This window comes from Sinohyriopsis cumingii, chromosome 16 (genome assembly GCF_028554795.1).
Source record: "Sinohyriopsis cumingii isolate HCF-2022 chromosome 16, ASM2855479v2, whole genome shotgun sequence".
NCBI lineage: Eukaryota > Metazoa > Mollusca > Bivalvia > Unionida > Unionidae > Sinohyriopsis > Sinohyriopsis cumingii.
In genome coordinates this window covers 23243718-23266320 of record NC_142976.1, presented here as the reverse complement: position 1 = coordinate 23266320, position 22603 = coordinate 23243718, and the positions used below count along the sequence as shown (strand labels likewise).

Here is a 22603-nt window from a genome sequence, read left to right as displayed (position 1 = left end):
ATATATATATATATATATATATATATATATATATATATATATATATATATATATATATATATATGTGTGTGTGTGTGTGTGTGTGTGTGTGTGTGTGTGTTTTACCATCCCTATTATCTGATGGGTTGGTGAAATATATTTCGTTTTCTGTCTGACCTTCTGTAGTGATGTATACTTCCATTTACAAAATGCAAGATTAAACACAATTGCAGATTTAAGAAATCAAGGACCTTGTCTAATATATATTTCTATCTCATTTATTTCCCCCTTCTAAACGTATTTTAAGTTCCTCTATCAATCTAATGCACGTCTTTATTTTCAGTTCCCTAGTCCATATGGTGTCTCTTGGTGTCATTTCTGATATCTCTTCTTTGAGTTGGTGTAATCCGTCTTTCAATCATCGTCTGCACTTTATTTTAGACTTTGTTTTCTTTTTAGTATGGGTTCTTCTCGATAGTTTTGTGGAAATATTTTGGTCAGATTGAAAATGATACGCTTCAAATGTTATCAAAGTATTACTGACAAAGGTATGCCCAAATTAAATGATAAAAACCTGTGACGGATCTAATACCAAACAGACTTTACAGAATACAAAAAAGAAACTAAATGTGAGTAAAGAGCCTAGATTGTCGAGTGGTTAAAATTTACTCACTGCAGTTGGTACAGTCATAATGATAACATCCGATCAAGATTCATACATTTGGGCTGTTCTTGCGTTTACAAATAATTCATACTTTCTCTTTATTTGCTTGTCACCCATCTGATGCAGCTCTTTGTAAGGTAATGTCTTACTAGTTAACTCTTTGTAAATTCCATTGGTTATGTTTATGCTCAGTTCTTGTTTATACGTATCAGTCTCAGTATAAAAACTGTTGGTATCTCATACAAACCGGAAGTCATCCTCCAATTTCTTGTCCATTTAAATGGCTTAAGATGACAGAAAAGAGGGAATGCCTCCTCATCAATTTTGTTAAGTATAAAGAACCTGAATACTTCACTGATGATGACTTTGTAGGTGAAGCAAGCTGTACAGTGGACGATATTAGTGCTAATTTATTAAATGAAGAATTTGAAACACCAGTAGAAAAACATTATTCACGAATATTGAGATGTCAGAATGAAATTGCTTGAGAGTTTGTAGCAATTAACAAATTTAGATTTAGCGAAGAATTTATGAAAACATCGAAGGGAATGGTAATGAACTTCGTGTAATATAGAAGGTAGAAGGATTCGTCTTTCAAGTATTAAGACAAAAGAAATGACGTTTTCAAAACTCGGAAGTAGAGAAACCCTAAGTAGTGATCAAGCTTTTCTGGACATTTTATCCAAGGAAAGTTTAAGATACGAAAGCACAATGTCAAAACAACTGTTATTGTGAACATAGCAGTAACTGAACACTTTCAAGACAGACTACAGAGACTTAGATATGTACAAACTAGAAAGCTCTCAGAATTTAATGTCATACAAAACCAATAAATAAGTCTACCGGAGGAATAGAGATGCAACCAGTAGATACCAAGGCTTTGTTTGAGGAATAAATAACATAAATGACAGGACGTGCTTGTAAAGATGAAGAAATTTAGAGGTGTTGCAGAGCAGTAGTCCATCGTATATAATTGATATTTAAAAGCTGTTAAAGCTTAAAAGTCAATACGTACATACTAGCCCTGATAGATTATTCAACCTCGAACAAATGTCAGATGACATTAATGGTAAAAGATCAGGATTAATAGATATTTAATCAATTGCAGAAAAGGGCTTCATAATATTATTGAAGAAGTCAATTTTGAAAAGTTGAGAAACTTTGCCACCAGGTTGAAGACTTAAACGCCTTTTATCTTTAAAAAAAAATATATTGCCATTGAGCAAGTATGCTGATGATTATTTACAAGCCTTGCATTAACATACCTAGTTAAAATGTAACATTAGTAGCAACAAGTGTTTCTCCAAGTTCTTCATTTACTCTACCTAGTCAATTAATTTACAACATTAAGCAAGAACTGAAAAATATTGCGAACTATTTATACTTTAGCTCATGAAGCAATGGCAGCAATACCTGGCATTATTGGTAACTTAGTAAGGTATTTACTTTCAATACCTGGCATTATTGGTAGCATAGTAAGGTATTTACTTTCAATACCTGGCATTATTGGTAACTTAGTAAGGTATTTACTTTCAATACCTGGCATTATTGGTAGCATAGTAAGGTATTTACTTTCAATACCTGGCATTATTGGTAACTTAGTAAGGTATTTACTTTCAATACCTGGCATTATTGGTAACTTAGTAAGGTATTTACTTTCAATACCTGGCATTATTGGTAACTTAGTAAGGTATTTACTTTCAATACCTGGCATTATTGGTAGCATAGTAAGGTATTTACTTTCAATAACTGGCTTTATTGGTAACTTAGTAAGGTGTTTACTTTCAATACCTGGCATTATTGGTAGCATAGTAAGGTATTTACTTTCAATAACTGGCATTATTGGTAATTTAGTAAGGTATTTACTTTCAATACCTGGCATTATTGGTAGCATAGTAAGGTATTTACTTTCAATACCTGGCATTATTGGTAACTTAGTAAGGTGATTACTTTCAATACCTGGCATTATTGGTAGCATAGTAAGGTATTTACTTTCAATAACTGGCATTATTGGTAATTTAGTAAGGTATTTACTTTCAATACCTGGCATTTTTGGTAGCATAGTAAGGTATTTACTTTCAATACCTGGCATTATTGGTAGCATAGTAAGGTATTTACTTTCAATACCTGGCATTATTGGTAACTTAGTAAGGTGATTACTTTCAATACCTGGCATTATTGGTAACTTAGTAAGGTATTTACTCTCAATACCTGGCATTATGGGTAACATAGTAAGGTATTTACTTTCAATACCTGGCATTATTGGTAACTTAGTAAGGTATTTACTTTCAATACCTGGCATTATTGGTAACATAGTAAGGTATTTACTTTCAATACCTGGCATTATTGGTAACTTAGTAAGGTGTTTACTTTCAATACCTGGCATTATTAGTAATTTAGTAAGGTATTTACTTTCAATACCTGGCATTATTGGTAACTTAGTAAGGTGTTTACTTTCAATACCTGGCAGTATTGGTAACTTAGTAAGATATTTACTTTCAACTACAGGAAGGACTGTTTTCTCTTTACATATTGTAAAATGGTGCCATTTCATGATTCGTTGTTTTGTTATTCTCTCTTGTTATTACACATGTAGAAACTGTTCTTGACAAGGTAGAGAATGCAAACTCAAGAAAAACAATAACAACAGAAATATTAGCCTTTGGTTGTCATAAATCTGCATGACTGCAGATAATAATAATTCGACTCAATCATAAGGAAAGCCCTAGTGAATGCTGTATGCCAAACCCTAGAATTTATATGAACGACCTGTTTAAAAGAGGAACTTGTGGCAACCGTTGTCGTTGGACAGCTGTTTTTAATTTACAAAAATAAAAATGACAGTGTTAGATTCGTTATGAAGTTTTGGGACACGGACTGGTAGTGGTAGCTAGGTTTCATGCATCGTTTATAATATTTTCTTTATTATTAATTTATAACAGATTTATCTCAATATATGTGCATCATATCACATGTGTGACACATGTCGATAATCAAACCCAATCGAGAAGCTTTTGTGCATGTCAAGTGTATATTCCTCAAAATACTGAGGTTAAAAAAATTTGAACGGTGATAATATGAGCTAATACTCAACTGAATTTCATCATGTTCATTACCTTTTTACTCGTTTCAAACTTAATATGGCAATAATAGGAGCAACTATTCAATTTGACTTTCAATGTTTTCATTATATCTGTACTCGCTTCAGACAGAAAATGGCGACTTCAGGAATTAATGCTCAACTCGGCTTTCATCGTATTTAATACGTTTGTAATACCTCAAACTGGACAAGTCCACTATATAACAAATCAGTGTGTATGCGGCATGAATTTACTGTTCCGGTTTGTTACATACACGAATCAGTCACGCTGTTGACTAAACATAATGGCATAATTAATGAGGATTCTGACTGACTTGGAGGTAGCCATAATGGATTTTCGATAGCTTCTATTCTTTCCGTTCAAGTTCCATGGCAATGGATACTCACGACGTCTGTACTACAAGCACTGTATAAAGCGAATTTACTAATATTAATGCAAGAAAGTTCATTCTGTGTTTTATTACAGTAGATTTTATTAAAGTAACATCATTTAAATGAATGCCCATGTATTGTTAATGAACATCCAATGTTGATATATGAATAACCCGTGTTTACATATGAGTAGCCCATGTTGATATATGAATAATCCATGTTGATATATGATTAACCCGTGTTTATATATGAGTAGCCCATGTTAATATAAAAGTAGCCCAAGTTAATACAGATTTAATTAATTTACTACACAGAGCTTTTATTTTTGTAATGGATGTAAATCTTTAATAGAGCGTGCAACTGAAAAAAGGAAAGGAAAGGAAAGAAGAAAATATCATCTTAGTTCCAATCAACTGTATATTTTATACTACTTTTTATTATAAAAAAAAAAACGCCAGAAGATGTCCAGAATGCCACTTTAAAATAAAAATCCAAGATGTCACTTTAAAAAACGAATTCAAGTTATATAAAATATAAAATTCGTTTTGAAATCGTTTATGATAAATACCATTCAGTCCAATTTCACAGATCTTGGTTCGTGCTTAATTTTTAAAAAAATTAAAATGTTATATTCTGTTTTTTGATAATATAACCTTTTCGCAATTTAGTATAGCATGTTCATGACCATATAAAATGAACAGTGAATGATCACGTAGAAATGTCATTATTAATAAGTTAAAATTTATGAGAGTTATTTCCCTTGATTTTTGTTCAAGCCTACCTCAGGGTTATAGATTTTGCAGCTGCTTTTAACACATTACGCACAATTCATTATTAAGTGAGCAAAAATAATGCATCATACATGCAGCTTAAATATTTGCAATGACAGAGTACGCAAAATGCATGGATTATATACAGAAGATACAAAAGGCATAGATTATATATAGAAAATACGACACAGAGAAATGTTTTACACCTTAGTTTCAAAACTGCTGACAAAGTATTTAAAGTATTGAATCAATAAATATCGTGTAGAACTTTCACCAAGTTCCAAAACAAAAGGATATAATTTCAACTGATTACTGTATCTACTCGCTTATAAGACCAGTACAGCAGCAAACAACACTAGGGTCAAAGTTATTTATTCTACTGATTATTCCTAGCAAACTGCAAGACCCAGATTTCCCGGCGCATTATGCAACAGATCTGCGTCTATGTAGTTTGCAATCATTTCCGACCTATACGCTTGTATATACGGTACTCTAACAAAACTGATTTTCATGTAATTATTCGTACATGATTATATTTTTAAAAAAAACCCACAATATCCAAGTGTAGTTGTAAAATTCTGCCCATTATTAGAAATCTAATTATTATGGCCCCTTTAATCGCATATAAATATCATCATGTACATGTATATTAATGACAGTATATGTCTGTGCGTGCGTGATATTTTTTAAAGTAAAATAAGCTTATACATACGACAGGAAAAATGTCTAAGATTTCCTTTCACATTCAGGCATGTAAAAGTTCAATAATTCAACAGCGGTTACATGGCAACTAATCACGCTTTACTAATTATAATCTTACGAAATAATGACTCGGAATTAACATAAAACAATATCAGTCATTAATCCATATGTTCAGATTTATTGAATACCAAAAATATAAATAAATACAAATATATTCAAAAGTGTTTCTTTACAATAGTTATTCAGTGCAACCAATACAAAAGAATGCCACAGTAGTTTTTGATAGTTAACAAAATTATTGCTTGACAAATTGTTATTACCAGTACTTCGAGAAATATCCATTAGATTACACAATGCCGGTAGACGCACGTACTAAACACGATTGGCTATAATTTCAACTGAAGATGGTCAAATGCAATACCACCAAGTTTGACCATATAATGGAATTCTGTACATTCCGCAGCAAGTATTTGATATGTGTCGCTAAGCCATTTAAAATGCTAGTTTACTTCAGCATTATATTGCCCGTCTAACATTGAATGCGTTTATGACGAAACGTTAAATTTCTAGCATGACTCAAATAGAAAATATAAATTCTAGGTGCGCACGTCCTCTACAGAGAACATTCATAATGTACATTTATTGTCTACCTAGGTAACTTAAGGAGATAAAAGAAAAACAACTCAGCAAATATTGCAAGAATTCGTTAATACTGATAATGTAAGTAGTATAGTAAAACTCTGCAAAATGTTATATATTATTGTAAACTCAAGTACTTTCGCCACCTGATAACCATTATTAATTGCAACACGTCAACGAGGTATCGTGTACAAAGGGTATGTAGCACTTTAAACCAAAATAAAACATCAGATCGAAACCCTGCGATTATTTCCTAACGAAAATGATATTGTGCGTGCTATAAATTAAGCCAAAATATGCTTTGAGAGGATGAAAATAGCGCCTAGTATTGTGGAAAAAAAAATTCGCAATACAAAGTATGTATCATCCCACTTATTATTTTGTATATAAATGCTGCTGATGAAATGATGTATCATTCACCTATGCATGTATTAAAATATGTTTGTCTCTAGCCGAAGAGAGATGAATATATGTTTTGAAGTGATTTAACAAAAAGGTCTGAGAATGTTCCAATTGGTACAGGAAGCGTACGTATTATACTGTACCGCATATTGTCTGATACTTTATTTAGAATGGAAGTTATGCCCCTCCAAACTTGTTTAAATCAATAATATGTTCATTAGTTTTCATTTAACATATTCTCAGTAACAGAATAGGTACACTAAACAGACATTATTGAAGTTAATAAAGTTGTTCTGTTTTTGTGTGTGTGTGTTAATTATTGACATAATGGCCGAAGCATAATGCTTCCAACCCAAGGAATGCAAGCGTGATTTTTTATTATTATTTCCTCTATATTATGCAAATCTAAGACGCTGTAGATATAATCGTTATGACCTAAAATTTTCATTTTCGTTTCATTTTTGCTAAATAGCTGTTTTTTTTTAATCAAAGACTTCATTATGCTAATGTTTTATTATAACGCTGCCCAATTTTTTAGTGTAGAAAAAGACCACAAAAGTAATTTTGTCTAACATTTAGATACGCAAGATATATATCAAACTAAGTGTCATTAATGTCAATACCAGCCAATGCCGCATGCAAAATTTAACAGTTAATTGCTATAGAAGTTATGACGATAAAATTCAAATTACCAACACTACTGGCTGCAAACTAGTGAAATATAGATCCAATTTTCGTTAAAAGAAGTTAAAATGTATAACAAAACAGCAAAGGACTGTAGAACGTGTTTTTTTTTTTTTCTCATTCGGAAAGGTAATTTACTATGGATTCAATTTGAACGCAGGGGAGGCTGCCTTTGTCAACCGTACACAGAACAACAGAAGATTGTTGCCCGACACATGGTGAGTACAGAGCGTTTCAACCACGATTAACACGACACTTACAATCTGCATGTGCTATAGCATAAATATCTGCCTGCATGTATATGCATTATCTGTTGTTGCTGATCTACCAGTACATAGAGAGGTACTGTCTTGATTCATTATACAGGAACAACACAAAATCCGCCCAACTGAGCTGATGACTGATAATGCAGCGAATTTACTAAACAAGTTCTGGAAACAGACTATACTGTTCAAGCGCACTGTCGCTACCAGAAGAAGGAAGTGTTCTATTTCGGCGCGACAAGAGAAACTCTACGCCCAATCAGAATCCATAGTAAATTTCTGTAAGCATTTGTGAACTTTACACAACTCAGACTCAGTTGTCCTTATCAAAGAGTTTGTACATTTTTATTGCAGTTTTTGTGTATCAGTCAAACACGCAGAACTTACGGCTTCGAAATGTAAAATAAATAGTGTCGTATTATAACAAAAAAAAAATCACATTCTATATTTATATTATCCAATCGCCTCTGGTGGCCAGTTTAACCGCTTAATAATGCTACCCTTTGGACTGGCATATTTGCCATATTTGTCGAGCTTCAGGTTTGGGTGCGAGGACCGCCAACCGACAAATTGCGCGGTGGTTTGTGGGTACGGCTTGGGCGAGGGTTCCACCTTGATGTATTTTTCTATTGGTGTAACTGGTTGAATTTGGATAAGCTTGACCTTTTCGGACTTTTTCTTCTCTGGAAATTCATCTTTCACTAACTGCAAATAAAGTACAGATATAATAATAATAATAATAATAATAATAATGCATAATGAATAATACGTTTAATATGCAAAAAAGCACGACATTTTTATAAAAAAAAATGCTTAATTAGGTCTTTTAACTACTGAACCCCTTTTTCTAAAGCAAACAAACCTATGATAAAATGGGAAAATATACAGTATAGAGCACTAAAACTGGTGTTTGATGAGTTGAATAGCTAGAAACGCAAACCTTCATACTCTACGCGCCAGTATATTGAGACACACGACAATTGAAGTGTATGAGATTGTTCACAAGAAATCACCTAATTACTTGATTTATCTTGTCGCATTCAGAAACTGACCATAAATCTGACACACCAAAATCTGGCAACAGTCCCCAAGGTAAAGACCACAAGGTATGGTAAGCTTTCTTTCTGGTTTGATGTCCCCAGAGTCTGGAACAGTCTGCCCACAGAGGCGTAGCTGGGGGGGGGGGGGGGGCAGGGGGGTACATATGTCCCCAGAGTCTGGAACAGTCTGCCCAATGAACATAAAATAATCTCTGACTCAGACATGGTCTGGGCCTAACTGTAAATATGCTTTACGTCTCTGTGTTCATTCCCGAACAGCAACCCATTCTTACGGTGACCAATATCACTCAGATATTCGGACTTAAATCCTGCGCATATAACTCATCTTTCAATTACTCAAGCTCCTTAATTTTTTAAAACAATTTCAAGGCTTGAAATTTTAGCTATAAACACCCTCATTCTCCCGGTGCTATGTTTCTTATCCAATGCATTCATCTAATTGCATGCCAAAATTTCTTATTTTAATCCGCTGTTATCGTTGGCATTGTGGCTCCCTATAGCAATCAAAATTGTCGTATTTCTTTCTTACCTTTTAATTGTACTCGTTTATGTGATGTGTTATATATGTTTAAACTCATTCAAAAAATGTATATTTGCATATTATATAATGTTGTATTGTCTTTTAACCTGTTGTAATCATTAACAGTGTCAGGCTTCGATGTGAATTGTTTCGTGTAAACAGGTGCTATCTATATACCTTTCTATTATATTATGAAATATTTTTGTTACATCATGCCGGTAAAGTTGCTCAAACAGAGCTAGTGTTTATGTATTTTACACAGACCACCAACGTTAAATACATTGTCTTGTATCTTTTGTCTTCTTTTATCTTTTATCTTGCAGGTACAGTGTCTCAAGTGAACACATTTCTGTAAGGGCTGCATGATTTCTTTCAGTATACATGTAATTACACCTACCCCCGACCGGCGAAGACGTTAGCAATTGATATTACATCGCCAAGGACAGATAACAATTAATGTGCCACTAATTTAAATTGCTTTTCCTACTTTGTACTATGCTTAACCACATAAGGAATATCATTCAATCTCTCGGTCACGAAGAAAAGATAACAACCATAGTGGTATTGAATTGTCCTGCGTTTAACGCGCACCCGACTGCAAAGAGCATAAACTCAGATCTCTCTGCGCTTAATGCATCTACAGAGACCATGCTGTTCTTTGAAAAGCACCAGAAGCATAAATGGCATGGATCGTTATCTGCTGGAGGATTCCACGACAGATCGGAGTTGATTCTGTTCGTAGTTATATGCGAGTTATACACGGACGACAACAGGTAATTGACTGGTCGTGTGAGTTGAAGTGTCCTGTTACGTTTTGCATTACACGTTCAGTAAACGCCGAATAACGTTACCCGGGGTTAGCGATCAAATTACACTGGAAGTTTAAACTTATCAAGGCGTTTTATCGGGACTTACCCATCGTACAAAAAGGGGACTGCACTTCAGTGGAAATGAATTAAATTTTCCAGCTAATCTTCACAATACATTGTCCTCGAGGTTTGGGTTGTATAGAATTTACGAACACTGGCTTTGATGTACTGAAAACAAGCCAATTATCTGAGGTATTGAATGGTCTTAAACTAGAAAAGTGTATAACAATATTTCCATGCTCAAGGCTGCCCAGTTGAACGATATACAAAAATAAACATTATTAAAACGTTTTTCTTTATAATTAGCCTCTTCGAAAGCCAATAGTATATAGTGATATTAGTCGTAAATGCAATTACGATCCAATAACCTGGGTGGGTATATAGCAGAGAAAAATGCCTTTTTTCACAACTGTAACGATTTCTTAGCAAATTCCCAACTAGTATTTCCATGTACACAGGGTCTACTCTGTGTGTGTGTGTGTGTGTGTGTGTGTGTGTTTAAATCCATACATCACCAACGTATGGTGTTATGTAATCCTAAAAATAAAGTGCGTTGCTAAAAAGGGATTCGAAGTAAGAATGTAGCGAAACATTGATACGTATCGAATATAGCGATATTTTCTTGGAGATTCGGTATATCGTATGCCGACCCCTGTGTTGCGATCTTCTCGATATGATAAAAGATCAAACGATGTTTTTTAGAAAACGCATAATTTAAGAAGAACATATTTGAATCTACCCTTTCTAGCAAATGTTAGTCTACAGATCTAAATTACCATTCTTGCTCACTGGACCCGAATTAATATTCTCATATGACAAAAAAGCACGACTGTTTAAATTTCTCATAAGAATTTCAAGAATATTATAATAATGTCTTGATGAAATTGAGGCTGAAAACTTTAAACTGTTAATAGTAAAGAGAAGGGTGCGTATCGCGATACGTATAGCATCATTCATATCGCGATACGTATCGTATCGCGACAAAATTGGTGACGGAAACAACTAATTTGAAGAGGTCAATTGATTTTTCAGTCACCAATCAACAGTCGAATTAAGAACATTCATTAATAAAGGAATCCTGCTTGATGCTTTGGAGTCTGTCAATTAGGCAGCTTTTCTGCACACATCATTCCGATAATGCTGGTCTATTTACCCATTCTTCACAAACCAGTGATCATTATTCTATTATCACATTTCTCAATCTAGCCTCAGAACCAATCATCACATGAATTATAATTTTACGTAATTTCAATATACTGTTAAGAAAATTTTAAAAAAAAATTATTTAAAAAAACCCAAAAACTCACCAAAGCTAAAACAAGTGATTACATAGTTCATGTGTTGTAACCGCGATTGTGTACAATAATATGTAAATATTTACATTTGACTTAAAATACATTTTAGGCAAGACAAATATAGACAGTTGAGACAAGACAAATAAAGATAATTTAGGAGCTAGTGTCAACTGATCCTTTTTTGATATTATTTGCGTTCTCGCATAATGTTGATGTTTTACTTATATATAGGGGCGCCGAGTGGCCGAGTGGTCTAAAGCGCTTTCCGTTACGGATCACCGCCATCTAACCTCTGTCTGCGTGGGTTCGAGTCTCATATTCAGCCAATGTGTGTATGCGAGAAAGCTTGCCAGTAGCTTCTCGTGGGTCGGTGGTTCTTTCCGTGGGTTTTCCCAGGTTCTTCCTCCACCATTAATACTGGCCGCCATGTATAGCATATCGTGTGCTGAAAAATGGCGTTAAACCCTACATACGTGTTTTCAATTATTAGTATATTTGTGTATTTATACGCCATTAGACAGTACTCTTTTAATACGCCATTAGACACTACTCTTTTTATATGCCATTATACAGTACTCTTTTTATACGCCATTAGAAGTACTCTTTATACGCCATTAGACACTACTCTTTTTATACACCATTAGAAGTACTCTTTTTATACGCCATTAGAAGTACTCTTTTTATACGCCATTAGACACTACTCTTTTTATACGCCATTAGACACTACTCTTTATATATGCCATTATACAGTACTCTTTTTATACGCCATTAGACAGTACTCTTTTTATACACCATTAGAAGTACTCTTTTTATACGCCATTAGACAGTACTCTTTTTATACGCCATTAGAAGTACTCTTTTTATACGCCATTAGACACTACTCTTTTTATATGCCATTATACAGTACTCTTTTTATAGCCATTAGACAGTACTCTTTTTATACACCATTAGAAGTACTCTTTTTATACGCCATTAGACAGTACTCTTTTTATACGCCATTAGAAGTACTCTTTTTATACGCCATTAGACACTACTCTTTTTATATGCCATTATACAGTACTCTTTTTATAGCCATTAGACACTACTCTTTTTATACGCCATTAGACACTACTCTTTTAACTCAAATCCCCAGTTTTTTAAATACGACACCAGCACAAAATACGCATGGATAGGGCAACATTCAGGAGCCAGCTTTGTACCTCTTGTTCTGGGTTGTTTCCAGGTTTTAGCATTGCATGGGTAAATGTTCGTCTAAGTGAGTGGCATTATATGGGTTCTCCTGTCTCAACGACATATAAGACCGCCATTTTCAAATTGCTGTCTGTAAGTAAGCCGACGGCAGTGGGTCATGAATGTTGTTAGAGATTGTACAATCAAAGTAAAATATATTCTGTTCAAATTGTCATACAAGAACTGCAATTAAATTGTTCCACTGCTTGCTAGACGAATCTGGTTTTGAAAATATAATGATGGATGCCTTGAATGACACCCACCCACTCGCCCAGTTCGGTTGAAACTCAATTTCCGCTATGAATATGGATCTAAAAGTAAAATGCAGATCGCAAACAGACCCCTCTATTGAGAATTTTACACAATAGATTTTCTTCACGTGTTTCATCGACAAAACGTACCAACATTTCTCACTGTGCAAACAAGTTGGGATCGATAATTTTGCTCACTTTTGTTTACTGAAAATCGATCAAGTTATAAAACTACCTTCTTTGTTTGCATAAGATTATAAATGATGCGCTATGATTCATAATTGCGTAATTTTTCGTTCAAAGTACCGTCGTTGCCTAGCTAGTGTGTCACCAGCCATTAAGCGGAGATTGTTATAAAAGCGAAAACGATGAGACAAACAAAGACCGTTGTGTAGTGGAATAAATATGAACCAGGAGTATTTGATTTATGACATTTTCGTTTGCTCACATGACTTTTAAGTACATGAGATTTAAAATTGTTAAGCGATGACGACGAACATCTAAAGGGCTTTCTTCATTAACCGGTTTGTTCCTATTCTCATAAGTCGAGATTGAATGCCTCCTGTCATGTAGTCCTGCCCCCAGGTCACCCCACTCCCCTCCCATAAACAGGGTGGTCAACGAGAAATAATTAGCGAAATATTAACATACCACGATGGATAATTGTTAAGTTTTAAGTGATCGTGACAAACAATATACACTACGCACCCACGCACTCTTCACGTGAATGTCAGCACCAGTATTACATACACCGTGGCTCAGTAGTATGCGCAGAAGAAAGCGCTCTAAAGACCTGGATAGCAAAGCTGTAACGCACTGGTCTGGGCAGCCGCGGTCTCTGGTTCGATCGTCAGTTCTGATATGTGCATTGGCACATAATCACTCCTACAAGGCATGTAGTGTCATTAAGCTGTCCCGGGTTCAATTTCCGATTCTGACACATTAACACTGGCATAGTACGTTGTGGCCTGTTTGAGGCCGGTTGAGTCTACAGGACTCTTGAGTTAAATGTATACCCCCAATGGGTGTCTTACCCCAGCATGTACACCATCGAGATTTTGTAGTACGAATTGATTTCATAAAATGTACGTTCGACCTGATATGAAATGAATGCAAATGTAATGTTCTATTTACCACATTACGAAAATGTAAATTACTGACTTTCATTGACGAAATCGTGAAATAGTGTACCGAAGCGACTTTGAAGAAAACAAAATCTAGATGCTTCCGATCATTACGCCTTTACCTTATATGAAGATCTCAAATGGGTAATGATTTAATACTGAATTTATGAAACGAGTTGAATAACGTCCAGCTTTTGCCAGACTTGGCAAGCAAAAGTTGGATATTATTAAACGAGTTTCATAAATTTAATATTAAAGCCCCAATGCCGCCATTACGTGCAAAAGCCGTATGTGCCAAATCATCTAAATAATAATGAATATTGAAATATACTGGTTGTAAACATCGTTGGGTTCCATTAAAAACATAATATCGAGGTCTCATCATATTATGAGTTATGTAATTTTCTCCCTGGAATTGAGAAACCCTGAGCGTTTTCACCTGTGTACGAATTAATCCGATGTTGATCGGACATCCGTGGGTGCACCGATTTCAGCAGAAAGCTGGAATACGAGATTTGAAGACGTAACCGTTGCACACATAAGAAGCTATCACCACGCTATGTCGGATTGTCTTCAGCCCACGTTATGTGAAGCTCTATTGCTTCGAATTTTGGATAGGGTTAGATTTTTGAAGGAAAACATTTTGTTTCTGGTTTTCCTCACTGGTTATAATGGCTATTTAAAAAAGAACTTGTATATCTTCGGTATTGCTAATAGAAATCTAAATTCCCTTTATGTAAGATTGTATTTGCTTCTGATGTGCACCTATCAAAAACAAAAAAGATAGTTCCGCTTGGTCATTTCTACTTCATGGACTTCAGAGGTGAATTGTAAAAATAAAACCGATAACGTCATATTTTGTAATTCATTAATTGTACTTTCAGAAGCTGGTATTGTCTAGTCTGGCAAAATTAATTTTCCCTATTGTAATAACTGCTAAAGATATTGTACTTGGATTCATTGAGGCTGATGTTTCGAACACATGGGAGCAACCATTTTGGTTAGCTGTTTACTTAGATCATGTACAGTTTCCACAAGTACAATACCTGAAGAAATTTCAGCCACAGTAAATGAAAGTAACATAGAGGTATGCCAATATTGTGCATGTTGCAAATGCAAACAACTTCACCTTACATACGTCACTCTCACATAAATTAATATGTATCTGCAGAGCGCCCCCTTAGCCTTTCCAAGCAATTCAGCGGTCACCAATATTCACAAAAGTTTTATTTTTTTTATCTAACGCACAATTTATTTTCTTCTCGGATCCGCTTTTTAAAATGTGGGCCCGCCGCTACTTCATTCCCTCTCGAATCAATATGTGCGCCACGTGCAACGGCTGTTGTTATTAGATTAGTCAATAACGGACTTTATCGAATGTATTACATCATTATTTTTGGAACACTCCCGAAAAATAACGGAATAACGAGCGACTTCTTTGATTGAATTAAAGGGTGGTACCTCTTAATTGTTAACTGAATATTTGAACGTTGTTTAAACCAAACATCTTGATTATTTAAAAGAACGGTTTATGTCAGATAGTTTGTTTTAAGCAAATCATTTCTTTCCTTCAAAACTTTAGTTAGATTGGAGGAATGATGAAATCAACAATTGTTACTTACAAATATGTATCGTTTGTCGTTGGTTTTAACATGCATATCACGCTGTATGAGCGACACAGAATATCGATCACCACTAGGTCATATAAATTCAGTCATTGCCAATCTGTATGATTTTTGTGGTAAATTAATTATGAAAAAATAAACTTGACGGGTTTCGTTTTCTGGATGAGAGAGAGAGAGAGAGAGAGAGAGAGAGAGAGAGAGAATGAAGAAGAAGAAGAAACGAGTGAAAAGTCCAAAAAGTGAAAATAACGATCTGAATTACATACATGAGATTAGATACACTTTTATAATGGAAAAAGAAAGTAGTTTCAAAAGTGATATCGATACTTTAGCGATACCATTTTTCTCCCACTGACATACATTTCAGTATTTCATCATCAAATTTGTCACAAAATGTCGCATGATCAAACTGATACGAATTTCAAAAACTCGTAATCAAGCCAATAAAACAATGCCCAAAGTCAGAAGTGTGTATTGATTCATCTCTACTGCGCCCCTATAAAGATCGAAAACCGACCTCTGCGGTCATTTGCATTTGGTTTAAGTCGGTAAGAGAGCGAAAGCATATGCCTTGATAATACAAATCACTTAATAAAACATATCGCTTTCACGTTATGAAACCAATCTTGAAGGTAAACTTCCAAAGGTTTACCATCTTATCTATGTATAAGACTTGTATACCTGAGTCTTGAAAACTGATTTTTTTTGTTTTTACTTTATACGATAGACGTTCTTTGCAAACCTTACTATGTACATATTGGATTATAGATAAAAGAACAAGGATCCCCCACGTTAGAGTTATTCACTTAACTATCTCTTGGAAATCATGACACAGAAATATTACACTTCGTATATATCACCTCGATCGTTCCTGTAGACCTTTTCTATTATTTAAAATTCAAAAAGCTGCCAAAACCCTGAACTCTTTCTTCTCCAAATATATGCTGAATCCAGAATAAATAAATAAATAACTACTGCAGCAAAGTAAACAAGCAATGACCTCTACTCCGCATCACTCGCCTCAAGGTTATACCAGTATACATGAAATAATTGAGTTAAAACCATTTTCTTTACAGTAAATGAAATTATATGCAAATTATTTAGGAACCTACCACGGGGATGATACAGTCTTTACCTGTATGTAAAACTCATCCATGTATGTACAGCATAGTCTGATATTACGTTGCATAATGCGCTGACAGTTCAGGATCAGTGTTAACACTCTGCTTTACCGGCTTATTATGAGACAGGAAATTCGGGTCTACTTTGTTCGCGGTTCGTTCCGCGTTACACACAGACATAGGAGGTAAGAAAGTAAAAAGTAGTTAGCCCTACCCAGTTATTTGATATTATTTATGACTAAAAAAGAATAGAAATGAAAGGGATAGGCTCGAATAACGAAGTGGGAATCGTCTAAATGCAATCTGAAAACAAAGTAGCCAGTTGATATAGGAATCAATGGAAATGATGAATAGACAGTTTGATCAAAATAGGGTTCAGTTTTCTGGAGCCTTTCACCACAGCATTAACAAAATCAGTGGCGTCACTCGGGTTGGTGTCACCCAGTGCGGTAGCTCATGGTGTCACCTCCATGGTCCTCCTTCCGTAACAGACCATACAGAATCCTTAGTACCCCCTCTGATGGTGTCACCCGTTGCTGTCCGCACCCCCGCATCCCCCTAGCAACGCCACTGCTGTGCCTGCTAGTCATGTATTTAACTATGATCGTTTATCCGCTTATGAAATCCGACTTGACCGAGCAGTGTGTGCTCTGTAAAATTTTCAATTTTTCATTTTGGTGTCACCCCTCTGAGATGGTGTCACCCGGTGCGGTCCGCACCCCCCGCACCCCCCCCCCCCCCAGCGACGCCACTGAACAAAATCAGCATAGATACCCAAAGTCATTAACTGTTTACTATTGCTGATGTATGCAGATATAATTCGTTTTTCAAAAACACCAACACAGAGCATATTAGAAGAAACCTATCTCCACACATTCCATCACCAGATACATGTAAAAAAAAAGCGATTCATTGCTATAAAAGAATTTTGTACTACTTCATTTAAAACTTACCAAATCGAGTGCGCCTCAAGTATATACATCACTGTGACACGCACAAGAAAAATAAACATACTTTATATGTAGATTATCTACTGACTTTATTCCATATAATATTTATTTTGTAACAAGAAAATAATACTGCATAAAATGTTCAATGATATTTAAAAGTTTTTGTTGGAAGCCTGGGTGTCCCATTTCCTTTAACCAGGCCTCTAGATTCAATTATTTCGTCCAAACTCTCATCCAATTCAGATTTATCTGATTGGACATCTAACTGACCAAACAAAAGGCCAGAATTATTAGTTTGCGACTGAGAATTGTTTGTCATCTCGAGACCATGACAACGTTGTCAACTGTGTCTACTGGGTCCCGGTGAAACAGTATAAAAAATCTCTCTCTCTCTCTCTCTCTCTCTGTCTCTCTCTCTCTCTCTCTCGGTGGAGGAAGAACCAGGAAAGACCGCGGGAAGATACTAGCGAGCGCCTTAAACCACTCGTTTACCCTAAGGCCCAGATGTATATAGGTGAAAACGTAATATAATCTTTGTTGGGACATTGTCGGATTGGAAAAAAATGTAATGTTGAGGAAATTTGAAGTTCTTATTTCAGTTCCATAACTAGTTTCGGGTTAGATGAGCTACCTTTGCTTCTGAAATAGGGATTTACACGTTTTCCCCTAACTTTCTATAACTTTCTATTAACAAAGTGGGGACCTAGAATCGGATGTTCTAATTCTAAAAGCCAAGGACAAATCAGGACAGTGGTAAGGTAGTTACCCCTCTCCGATTATCAAAATAAAAACAAATTATTATTTTCCCACCCTTTCCAGGGCATCATTAAAGCATATCACAGAAAAGAAGAATCAATAGGCAAAATTCGCATACTAAATGTAAAACGTTGACTTTTTAAATTTCTTTTCCATCATTTTAGTGTAAATAACGTCCATTAGTGGATGATCTAAGTACCTTTTACCTTGATGTATAAAATTTACCATAATGGTGATCGACTCAAAAGGATTAACAGCTTTGTGTATGGATCTACCTCCACATTAAGTATTAGCAAGAATCTTTTCAATGTGTATATAAACACGTTGTCACGTATTCAGTAGACAAATCAAACGTAAAGGTAACGCTAATGGATCAGTGTCACTGCGTCTGTCTATTCTCAAGAAGTCTACTCCCAACTCGCCCAGTCTCATTTCGTCTACCATGCCAATTTGTCAGCTCCCAAATGCAATGTCAACTTACCAGGCTTGGCTCTCAGAACACTCTCAACTTGAGTTCATAATAAACACAAAATTTTATTTCTCTGTAAAATGTGTATGAAGTCAAATTAAAGGTCATTATCTCTAAGTTAAGCCAAAGTGGGCACATGGGAAAGTTTGCTCGTAGCTTCCCGTGGGTCGGTGGTTCTTTCCTGTTTCCCGGACTCGTCCTCCACCAGTTATACTGGCCTCATATATAATCCATCTTGTAATGAGAAATTACATTAAACCCCAAAACAACAACTCTTAAGTTAAGCTTAACAATAATTAGCTTGTTTCAAAATGAAGGTCTGATGCATTTATCCTCTCGTAGTTTACGACTAATATGCACGCAATTATCCTCTCGTAGTTTACGATTAATATGCATGCAGTTATCCTCTCGTAGTTTACGACTAATATGCATGCAGTTATCCTCTCGTAGTTTACGACTAATATGCATGCAATTATCCTCTCGTAGTTTACGACCAATATGCATGCAATTATCCTCTCGTAGTTTACGACTAATGTGCATGCAGTTATCCTCTCGTAGTTTACGACTAATATGCATGGAAAACTTGAGCTAGGATTTTTTTAACACTGAGATGTTTTATAAAAGTGGGACCTAGTCGCGACTCCTCCATTTCATTCTTTCTTGTTTTTGTTTTAAATAGCAACTTGAATATAAATTATTATTTTTTTAAATCTTGGGGAAGTAGATAAGTTGAGAGTGGATAAACTGACACTGTAGATGAATTAGGACTAGACGCACTGGCACAGAATACAAGCTGAGACTGGGCAAGTTGAGAGTTTACGTTTTCCAGAGTAGACGAGTTTTGAATGAACGTAATGAAACCAGATTTCCACGAAGATAACATATAACATAACATATAGCTTGGGGAGGGGGGTTTGGTTTCTTTGTTTCTTCAGAAATTACGTACTCTCTCTCTCTCTCTCTCTCTCTCTCTCTCTCTCTCGTGTAAAGTCTCGTCTTCTTTCTCAAACAACGTTACCTATTCAGAAACAAAGCTATACAAATTTAAACTGAGAGTAGGTGTGAACTACAATCGATTTTGGTCTAGAATTTCAGCAACTACAATGATGAATGTGTACGCGCTTAACCTTTCATAAACACACCTTTGGTCTAAACAATTTCACACAAAAGACTGACTATTAAAACACTTACAATAATGTTTATAATGCTATATTCATGCTAGCCTACACGAACTTCAAAATAATGTAATTAAATAACATTTGCCAAGCACTCTTTACTTTTCTCCCTTATATTCTTCAGTTGGACCATTACATGGCATTAATGATTCTTTTGCAAGGAAATAATTTTTCCCCGTGTGTGTGTGTGTGTGTGTGTGTGTGTGTGTGTGCGTGTATGTATGTGTGTAAATCTTACTTCTTCATATTTTGTCTTTAGAAAATTCCACTCCAAAGGCCAATGTTTAGCCGCCGTCACCTCCAAGTTCACATGGTCTTTCCTGGAAGCAATAATAGATATTTTAGTCATTATTATCGACATCACAAAGAAAGGAAAATAGATCAGGAGATGACATGGAAAGAGGTGGAAAACAAGCGGTAACATAAACAATATTTACAGAAGCAAGCACAACAACGGTAAATAACAAGAACAATACCACATCCATTCATCCATTACCACTGCATCGTTGTCATCATTACCACCAGCATGAAGTAGCAATGAAGAAGATGACAAAAATGACAGCGACGGTAGGGCCGAAATTTTTTGCCCTTTTATATGGGAGTCCCCCTTATATATATATATATATATATATATATATATATATATATATATATATATATATATATATATATATATATATATATATATATATATATATATATATATATATATATATAGGGGGCGGGCTTCAGTACAGAAGGGCACATTAGAATATATATGTACGTCCTATATACAGGATGATTTTTACAATAATGTATCATATTGTCTTCGGCACATCAATATACATTTTTCTTTACATCTTGTATCTGTTGAAATGAGACGCAAACCAACACCAGTACATAACCACTCTCATGGCATTGTGAACGTTAAAAATGTGGAATTGTTCAATACATTAAAACGATGAGAGAATTAGTTATGTGGCAAATTATAATCACTCTTCTCCTTCCACTCTTCGATGTATGGTTGAATTTATATATTTAAAAAATCACATCAACAACAAGCATTTAGTTTCGAAATGGAAACTCATTCCTGCTCATAGTTTATGACTTAAAAGTAAATAAATAAATAAAATAATGATATTCCTAAATATTTATGTGAAAACTATAACAAAATCTTCTATAAAGAAATGGTTAAAATACAGCATTAAAAATAAGACAAAACCTTTAAAAAAATTACCTACCTTCCTACTCACATACCTAACGAGACAGAGAGAGAGAAAGAGAGAGAGACAGAGAATACATTAATGAACTAACGTGCTGATATTTAGTGTCTATGTAATTAGGTAATTAATATGTCTATCATACTTAATATACTTACCAAATTTGATCCTGAGCTACGTAATTGCACTTAGCGGCCGCTTTGTCTTGTTTAGCTCCGACAGGGATTGTTCCAGGGGCTGCCATAGTCCCTTAAAATCCTTAAATCTCCCTTCTCACATAAATATATGACTCCTCACTTGAATACAAAACACCATTACCATTCCAGTCGGTCGTAATGTCTATACCAATCTATAGTAACAACGCTTCCGCTAACTGCTTGACTGCCTTTCAAAGATCCATAGCGACGGGACGCTATGAGCTTCGCAACGCGAACTTTCTGTGTACCTATGAATAATTCGGACAAATTAGGTTGAATAAACACTTATACTTTCCCTATAGATAATCATGGCTTTTGCTGCTTACCTTGATTTAATCTGTCCATGTACGTAAACTGCTCACCTGGGGGAGCTGATTGTGTTTGGATTCAATACTAGAAGTCCACTAATTCTGTCTCGGGTTTCAGTTTGAACAAAAAGTTATTTGCACAGGTAACTATAAAATTATAATGCGTAATGTTTATGTGTACTTAGAGTGTCAAAAATTAAAAGCAAAACTGATGGTCACGTCAATAGGTAAATTGCAGGTAAATACACGACAACATTGTATTATAGAATATTAAACAATAAATAGGCTAGAAGATACCCTTTTCCCATTGTGCGGGTAACTGGAAAAAATACAATTTGTTAAGCAATTATTCCATTAACATGTTTTATAGTCAGTGAAAGCCTGCATGTTGTGATAGTTAACATGAGACCATGAGACCACTCTTCAATTTGGATGACCTTTATTTCATATATATATATATATATATATATATATATATATATATATATATATATATATATATATATATATATATATATATATATATATATATATATATATATATATATATATATATATATATATACAGGTTGTTCAATCAGATACCCGTATTAAATAGCATGAGAGAGAGAGTGACAGACAGACAGACAGGCAGACAGGCAGAGAGTCGACAAATACCTTGCTGTCCATGATACCTCTATGAAAGAGGGACTGCGTTTAGAGTCGCACTGAATTATACAAATTTTAAAAACGGTCGTTCTGCATTGATTGTGGTTTTGTCTATGTATATATCTACACTAACATAGATAGACGGATTGTAATACATATTTCAGGATCTATTATCCAAACGTTGCTATAAGTTGTTGCGCCATCTATATGGAATATATAATAGTCCCTTT

General features: G+C 34.8%; 1 protein-coding gene across 1 annotated transcript; it reads right to left on the bottom strand.

Annotated features, from left to right (window-relative positions):
- Window positions 1–5749: 5749 nt before the first annotated feature.
- Window positions 5750–21722, bottom strand: LOC149780072 (ciliary microtubule inner protein 1-like). Its single transcript, XM_089936829.1, has 3 exons — window positions 21379–21722; window positions 20260–20341; window positions 5750–8280 (listed from the first exon to the last, which is right to left on the bottom strand). The coding sequence occupies exons 1-3, from the start codon at window positions 21462–21464 to the stop codon at window positions 8029–8031; spliced, it is 420 nt and encodes a 139-aa protein (XP_089792955.1). The 5' UTR covers window positions 21465–21722; the 3' UTR covers window positions 5750–8028.
- Window positions 21723–22603: the final 881 nt, after the last annotated feature.

Bases quoted from the DNA above. Each gene is read 5' to 3' on its own strand.
- LOC149780072 (XM_089936829.1), bottom strand. From the start codon at position 21,464: ATGGCAGCCCCTGGAACAATCCCTGTCGGAGCTAAACAAGACAAAGCG. The intron at 20,342-21,378 runs GTAAGTATATTA...TATTGCTTCCAG, and splicing joins GTAGCTCAGGATCAAATTTG to GAAAGACCATGTGAACTTGG. The intron at 8,281-20,259 runs GTAAGATTTACA...CTTTATTTGCAG, and splicing joins TAAAGACAAAATATGAAGAA to TTAGTGAAAGATGAATTTCC.